Source organism: Triplophysa rosa, linkage group LG23, assembly GCF_024868665.1.
Source record: "Triplophysa rosa linkage group LG23, Trosa_1v2, whole genome shotgun sequence".
In the NCBI taxonomy this organism is placed as follows: domain Eukaryota; kingdom Metazoa; phylum Chordata; class Actinopteri; order Cypriniformes; family Nemacheilidae; genus Triplophysa; species Triplophysa rosa.
In genome coordinates this window covers 14872187-14880922 of record NC_079912.1, presented here as the reverse complement: position 1 = coordinate 14880922, position 8736 = coordinate 14872187, and the positions used below count along the sequence as shown (strand labels likewise).

At 36.5% G+C, this 8736-nt stretch overlaps 1 protein-coding gene across 1 annotated transcript; it reads right to left on the bottom strand.

Annotated features, from left to right (window-relative positions):
- Positions 1 to 47: 47 nt before the first annotated feature.
- On the bottom strand, positions 48 to 8505 carry cngb3.1 (cyclic nucleotide gated channel subunit beta 3, tandem duplicate 1). Its single transcript, XM_057322319.1, is given in 19 exon segments — positions 48 to 182; positions 940 to 1090; positions 1200 to 1352; positions 1492 to 1610; positions 1699 to 1782; positions 2182 to 2279; positions 2428 to 2587; positions 2694 to 2835; positions 2932 to 3054; positions 3153 to 3217; positions 3355 to 3441; positions 3943 to 3993; positions 4088 to 4296; positions 4530 to 4829; positions 5717 to 5732; positions 5735 to 5873; positions 6692 to 6764; positions 6992 to 7061; positions 8151 to 8505. Coding segments are annotated over 19 exon segments (2175 nt in total). The 5' UTR covers positions 8256 to 8505; the 3' UTR covers positions 48 to 152.
- Positions 8506 to 8736: the final 231 nt, after the last annotated feature.

Sequence of the window (8736 nt, the reverse complement as noted above, 5' to 3'; positions counted from 1 at the left end):
ATACAAAGCCCAGAGAACCAGTTATTGTTGACAAGCACAATGCAAAACCAGTTACATAATGAATCCAAGAATATTGGTGGACAGTGTTTGTGTAATTTAACAGACTATAAACAATAAAAGTAGATGGAGAAACGATGTAATGGATGAATTTCTTATTTTGTTTTCTCTGCTTCAGCCTGAGCCTATAAAAACAAATTTTCAGATTAGTTATTTGGATAAATTTAGAATATACAGGGTTTTTATAAAGGAGTGATTCTATATTTAGGGGTACATTTCAGGTCCAAAAAGTCAGGAAATCAGTATTCTTTTTTTTTGATAAATAAACAAGGTGGTTGAATAATATATCCCCTTAATGTGCAAAATAAATTATATAGCAAGCTTATGCTCTAATTTTTTTGTAATAAATTAACACTGAATTGCCAACTTTGTCAACTGTTGATGGTAACACGGTTGACAGGTAACACAGTTGACATTTCAGCCACTTTAGGGCCTTGTGCAACCTGCTGACCTTGGACTAGTTAGTACATGACCATAATATGGATAAAATATTGAAGAGGAGGAGTTATGACTTACATACAGGAAATGACATCATGTGATGTTTGACATGTGACTTTGTAACAAACCATTGGTGATTTATAGGGGGTTATATGGGGAGTAACAGGATTGACATTAATTTCTCAGACATACAGTAAGTAAATGGATGATTTAATGTAGATGCATGAGCAAAATACTTTTTAAAACACCTTGTAAGAAATATATACAGAAACATGTATTCTAGAGCTGATCTGAAGAGCAAAACCTCACATTGACCAAATCGGACAGCACAAAAACAGCAGATTAAAGTAAAATGGATAATAGAGTCCATGGACATGACATGTACCCTAGAATGACTCAAAGATACAAACCCCATCATTAGAATTTTATATAGAAAAGCCATACCTTAAGTTTCGCTAATAAACCTCCTTTTCCAAATCCTCCAAAAGCACGAAGCATTTTAGGAGTGGGAGGTTTGGGTCCAAATAAGTCCAATCCTTTTTTCTTGTCTTTCTCATCTGGAGCGGGAGCTTTACCTTTGGCCTTCATCAGTTTTCTGCCCAGCAAAGAGTGAATCGTCTCTTATTCAACTTATTTCAAACCAATTAAGAAGCGATACTGCGTGACTGTATCAGTGGTGGTCAAATATATTCAGGTTGACTCACCGTCCCTTCTTGGCCAGAACTTTCTGGGATTCAGGATAGTGGACCAGGATGTCATTCAGATCTTTCTTATCCAGCACAAAGAGGTTAGCGAATCCATGAGCGGCTACATTCGCTGTCCTTCTGTTGCCTCCATCCTTTGCTGACTGTAATAGACTGACAAAGACATTTTAATATTCATAATATTTTAAATATGCAGCATTTGGCAGCTCAAAATCAGCATAAAATCAAAACAGATCTTATTTGTTTGCTTAATATGGATCAAGCACCACCCCAGTAAACTTTATCAACTTACCTGATTTCTCCAAACACACAACCTGCTTTCAGCGTAACAAACACAATCTTATTGTCAGGTCCACCGATAACCTGCACCTCTCCAGCTTTGATGACGTACATTTCTCTCCCAATGTCACCCTGCAAGGAATGATGGGAGATGTTTTTCTGTGAGACTCTTGACACACTAGAGCAAAATTCAGGATTTATTGTTGATTGATATTCTTACCTTCTTACACACAAAGTCTCCTGGCAAGTACACGATGGATTTCAGGCGTAATAACATGTCCACAAGCATCTGACTGTCACAACCCTTAAAAGATTCATTGTATTCTTATTATGTGTTATTATAAGGAACCGAATCATCTTTTATCATTGTAGCATGGATTTTCGAATTGTTGTATAAAATGGCCACCAGTAGAGGGCAGCAGCGCACAGTTTGGGGCTATCCAAGTATCCTCCAAAATGTTTCGAAAATAAATAAACACTTTTAGCAAATGCATGCTTTAAAAAAAAGTTTCATTCTTCCACAAAAATAGATGAAACTGTTGATGACTCATCATACACTCACTCATTTTATCCAGTCAAATCAATGATGATCCCAGCTATACATTTAAATTAGCATGTCATGTGCATGGCAAATATGCGCAAACTAAAGACTTAAATGTTTTAAAGGGAATTTCATGTTGGTGTGCTCATTGTTTTGTCTTGCCTTAAAGAGATCAATCTTCTGGAAGGTGGCGAGATTGATGTCCACAGCAATGGCCGTTCTCATCACCAGAGGCATTTTGTCCAACAATTCAGATTCATCTGTAAAGACATTAGAAGGTTTTTTGCAGCTGATCCTAACCCAGACATCATCTCAGTCTTTATGCACATCCAGATTTGATATACTTGTCTGAACACCACACTATACTGATCACCTTTTGTGCTTTCCTAAGTTGTTCAAAATTCTTACCCAGCATGCCCTGAGAGTCCCAGGTATAGTTGTACCAGGTGCGCACTCTGTTTTGCACGTGTTTGGGGATGGTGTAGGTGTTCATATATGCCACACACGCATCCATAGAGGCACGGAAGTATGTCTGACCGGCCGTGGCTGCTCCGATGACATCCCTCATCTGTGTTCAAAGATTTCAGACAGACAAACCGAGGTAGTGTGCCAAAAGAACATTTACAGTATCATAAATTTACAGAATTATTGAAGTTCAATTTTTAGATGTTCACCTGTCCTATTAAGCTGGAGAAGACAAAGACGCCGGTGAAGAAGTTGACCAGCTGGAAGATGATCTCAAAGAGCGTTTGGGGCTCGGGAAGACCTCCGATAGTGATCAGGGTGCGGGTGGCGAAATAATAACATCGGAGATACCTAGAAAGATTAAAAACAATAAAACAACAACATCATTACAACAGTTGTATTACTATGTGAACGGAGAGATGTGATTTTAAAACAATGGGTTCATACGCATTTCCTTCCCCATTATATGTCCATTTAGTGCTGCCCAGTCCCTCATATTCTGACGCCACATAGTACAGACAAGAGTTGAGATGTAAACAGTACAGGAGATATCCGGTAGTGCGGGCGACTCTGAAAGAGATGATATTTTATAGCTTAAGAAGGACAATTCTGGTCCTTGATGCTGATTGGTTGAGGAGGCTGAAGAACAAAAGATTTCTCAAACGTACCTCCAGATATAAGCCTTAGCCATGATGCTTTCTAAACGGTCACTGAACTCAAAAAACGACTCGTACTGAAAAAGCGAGGAAGAATGTTTGCGTTATTCACAGCGCAGATGCACATGTTGTGTAAACACATACAAATACACAACTGATGTGAAAAATCACCTGTACAAAAAAACAGTGTTTTTTGGGAGGTTGTGGTACTGACCCGTATGAACCGGTTTAACCTGAAAAGTGATGTAAATCCAAAGCGGAAACACAGCAAGTCAAATGGTATAATACTTATCAGGTCTGTCTGTTAAGAGAAAGAAAATCATACATCTCTTGTAATGCTTGGAATGTTAAGGGGCAGTACACCCAAAAATGAAATTTCTGTCATTATTTACTCACCCTCAAGTTGTTCCAAATCTGTATAAATTTCTTTGTTCTGATGAACACACAGAAAGATATTTGGAAGAATGCTTGTAACCAAACAGTTCTTGGCCTCCATTGACTACCATAGTAGGAAAAATGACAATGGTAGTCAAAAGTGCCCTAGAACTGTTTGCTTTCCAACATTCTTCAAAATATCTTCTTTTGTTTTCAAAGAAATTTATAAAGATTTTTTCTATGGTAGTCAATGGTGGCTACAAGCATTCTTCCAAATATCTTTCTCCTTGTTAATCGGAACAAAGAAAATTATACAGATTTGGAACTACTCGAGGATGAGTAAATGATTTGAAGAATTTTTATTTTTGGGTGTACTGTCCCTTTAAGCTATATACTGTATATATACTGTATATTGAATGTTAAATACCTGAAACCTGGCAGATTCTCTGTACTTCTGTTTCGTCATCACTCTGTCTTTCTAAAAAGAAAGATCGGTTTTAATTTCATGAGTACATCTTACAGTGAAATCTATTGTTGCGAGTTTTTATAAAATAATCTGCGCTGGCGCGTACTATGATGTCTCCTGCCTTCACAAATTGTAAGCGTGGCTGAAAGATGATGATGTCTAAGATGTTCACCAGATCTGCCAGAACGTCAAAGAATATCCAGAAAGGGATCGACCCTGGCGTGTGGTACGGAAAACACAAGCGTGCCGGGGCAAACCAAACATTGTAGTTAAAAGCGATCGTGACGACACTCAGCCATTTAATATACCGACGATCTGTTGAGAAAGACAAGATAAATGCAAATGTAATGTAGATTGTAGAGGGAAAATGATATGGATTTGGGTCAATTGATGACAAATGTTTGAGTTCATATCGAGATCTTTAGTAATATTGACTTGCAGACTTGACAAATCTGAGCTCAGTTTGTGACATTGTTGACATCTCTTCTGAAACTCAAATATGTGAGATTTCTGGGTCTTTTTCTCAAGAGAAATATCGCAGTTCTCACCTGTAAACTGATCGATGGTCATCCCTAAGTACATGTCCATCTTGTTTTCTAAAGGTTGTAGCAGCGTGTCTACACATGTGAACCTGATTTTAGGACAGATGGTCTCTGCCTGCTCCTTCTCCAGTTTCTCTTTCTCAGCTTTCAGTTTCTCCTCTTTCTCTAATCTTTCTTTTTCCTCTTTTTCCTTCTTGGCAGCTGCTTTCTTTGCATCTTCCTCTTTCTTCTTCTGCTCGGCTTCCTCTCGTTTTTTTCTCTCCTCCTCCTGCTTTTTGATCCAGTCTGGCTTTCGATAAACCGGCGCTGGACATCAACATCAGACCAGAGTTAAGAACAATACAACCATTACCAGTGTTGGGTGTAACTAGTTACTAAGTAATTAGTTACTGTAATTTAATTACTTATTAAATACTTTTTAAGTAAAGTAAGGGATTACTCTTATTTTTTCTGTAATTTAATTACAGTTACTTCTGTAATGTGTGATATGTGCGTGCAATAGTGGAAATGACATCAAAATTCAAAGTCTAACTTTAAAATCCTTAATGCTTTAATGTATAATTCTCACATTTGTAATACTTTGGTCAGTTAATACTACTTTATGTAGTTTTATATTATTTATTTGAATGAATTAAATAAGCCGTTTCATGTCTATCCTTCAATCACTTAACTAATCAAGGTTGATATAAGATATAGAAAGTAATTAGTAATAAGTAACTAAATACTTTTTGGAGAGAGTAATTTGTACAGTAATCTAATTATACTATTGAATATGTAATTAGTAACTAGTAATTAATTACTTTTTCAGAGTAACTTACCCAACACTGACCATTACACAACATCAGTGAATTCATTCCTTATTAAAGACTGAATGTAAAACTAACCATGCAATAATACATTTTGGCTTTCATGTGGAGTTACAGTATAAATCTTTCAGCGGTTGTTTCTTTATTGTTGCTTCTGTCTAAAACGTTACATGCTTGACATTATACAAGTAAAATCGCAATGTTCTGTGTAAAACATGGATAATAGAAATGTGTCCTAAAATACAAAGTTACATATGATGATAATTTGGCTGATAATATAAAACCACGTTTTAAGACATTTACTAATTACAAATCATTGAGAAACATCTACATTTTCTCTGAGGTACACATGCTGAAAGGATGGGGTGGAGTGGTGGTATTACTCACTGACTGGTGGGCTGCGCCGCACTCCGGTGATGAGGCGTAGGGGTCGATGACTTTCTCTTTATAAGACTCGACCCTTACTCTTAATTTCCTCACGATCTCTCGCAGGTGATCATCAGAATGTCTGTTGATGACGATAGGTGGAGGTGCACCATCCTCGCTATATTAAATAAAGTCAAATTAAATTAAATTACTAGAAGTGGTAGTAACGTTAGGGCTAGTTAAGAATGTTATTATTGTCTGTAATATGAAGTCAATAAAGACGGACTACACAAAGTAAACATAAAGCTCTGCTTTTTGGTGGAAAAAGCAAAAAGGGAAGTAGAAAAGGAAGTAACATTTAATCAATCAATGATTGTATATTCCTTGATTTACAGTTGAAGATATTTAAAACATATACACCTAAAAATGTCTTTTTTTATTTGTTCAAAGCAGCCTGATAGGACTAAATGAACAGGGCTAAATTTAGCACAAACACCGCTGGCTCTTGAGTATTATACTTCTTACATAATATACTTGTATACAGTAACAAATGATTAGCTATTAATTGAAATCTATACTATATCTATATCTACACAAACACAATATGTACAGTATATATATACCATCACTGGCACTAAAAGCAAGAAAACATGAGGACTTTCCCATGATCCTCTTAAGTCACAAATACGACAGATCCCATAATCTCCTTTCAGCTACTTTTAAAGTCACATAAATCATTGAGTAGAAGTGGCCAACAATGACATGACAGAACAAACACAACATTTCCCGTAGCTCATTTGGTAGAGCAAAGATGGGTTTGATCACAGATACTGATGAAATGTATACCTCGAATGCACTATAATTTGATTTGGATAAAATCTACTAAATGCATAAATACAAATGTTAGCTTTCAGTCTTTCAGTGATCCAGCAGAAGTCTCTAACCCACCTACTCCACAATACACATGATCATCTCAAGTTAGTCTTTAATTCTTACCCTTCTGCCACCTGATTGGCTGGATCCTCTGGTTTGGCGTCTGGTTTAGGGGGTTCTGGGGCAGGAGCCGGTTCTAAAGACACACAGGACAAAATTATATTTTTGTAAGAATCTTACATGATTCAGCAGTTCACTATCCATTTAAGCAAAGGAAACCAATAGCACTTTGTAATGGTTTACGGTGATTATATTGCGTGTTTAGATGGACAGTGTGAATTCAGATCTTGTCAGTCTCAGCTGGGATGTTACTTTCTTTTATTCTTTTTTTTGTTCATGATCATGAATGGTGGAGGTTCTCACCGGCTGACTTCTCTTCCTCCTTTTTCTCTTCTTTTCTTTCTTCATCTTTCTTCTCATTTGATTTGTCCTCCTGTGAACACAAAAGAGTGTTTTCATAAAAAATATTATCTTTACATTTTTGAAATAGCAAATGTTTACAAATGTCTCTTAATTTTTTACATCATTACAAAAATATTACAAAAGAAACATTGAAAAAAATATGAAATATAGCATTATGTCAACCTGCTGTCACTGCTTGAACTACTATTCATAGATATGTGACCCTGGGCAACAAAACCAGTTTTATGGGTCAATTTTTCGAAATTGAGATTTTTACATATTCTCAAAGCTGAATAAATAAACTTTCTATAGATATATGAGTTGTTAGAATAGGACAATATCTGGCTCAGATACAACCGTTTAAAACTCTGGAATCTGAGAGCGCAAAAAAATCAAAATATTGAGAAAATTGCCTTTGAAGTTGTTAATCAGGGGCACTGTGGCAGACCATCCACTCACAAAAATAAAGTTTTTATATATTTAAGGTAGGAAATTTACAAAATATCTTCATGGAACATGATCTTTACTTAATATCCTAATGATTTTTGGCATAAAAGAAAAATCGATAATTTTGACCCACACAATGTATTTTTGTCTTTTACTAAAAATCTTCCCGTGCTATTTAAGACTGGTTTTGTGATCCAGTGTCACATATTATATGCATGAGTGTCTTTAAAATGTAAACAATAGTTGCTAGTTATTAAACTCAGAAATTATGAGTACATTTTCTGTGAAACCGGAGTTTAATCCCTACAAATTTCGGACTCCATCAAAATTTCCCAAACACGGAACTGTCCACAAAACTAGCGCTAATCCAACCGAATGACCCGTTTCATTGCCAAAATGATGACATCATCTCAAAGATTAGTTCCCCCTTTAACATACGATTGACAGTCCCCATTCCAACTGTAAACATTAACAAGTACATTCTAATGCATAATGAATGACCCTTTAAGCTAGTTTTATTTCTTATGTTTTTCAATAAATAAGACATTGAAAAGACATCCATTAAAAACCAAACAAGCCAGACATTTTTACACTTTTCTTTAAACAAAAGTCCAGTCTTTACATGAACATACAGAAATAGACACTGTGTTGTGTGGAATCTAGGTGGTCTTACCTTCGCTGGAGGGGCAGGTGCTGGAGTCGAAGCAGAAGCAGGTGACCCGGGGTTGACCGCTGCTGTAGTTTTGGGCGCAAAAAGCGCTTTTAACGTGCTGAGCATGCTCGCTAACTGCACAGTTTACACCGGGCACACAATCCCATCCAGATTTATTCCTCAACTGTCTTTAACCAACTGTTGATGTCTGAACTCTGATCTGCTTCAATGAATTCCTAGAGCTCTATAAATTCCGTGTTTGGAACAACCCTCTTCGCATGATTCATCACAGTTGACCAATCCCATTTGCTATCAACTGAATCAGTCACAATCTCTCTCTTTAAACGCTATTAATGTACGTTTAACTGATTGCTGCGAGACACGTCTACACAATTTTGGGAGATAATTGCATTTATGTTTGGTTAATGATGAGTTACTTAAAAGTAAAAAATCTGCCAGAAGTTCCTTACGCTGACAGCAGTGTGTGGGTCAGTCATGGGCTATTCAGGATCTGTTAGCTATTCCTGTTCTCTTTGTGCTGTATATTTGCTCTTGGTCCACATTTGGAAAGACCACTTAGTTAATTAAAACTCTCAATGTCCCAGTC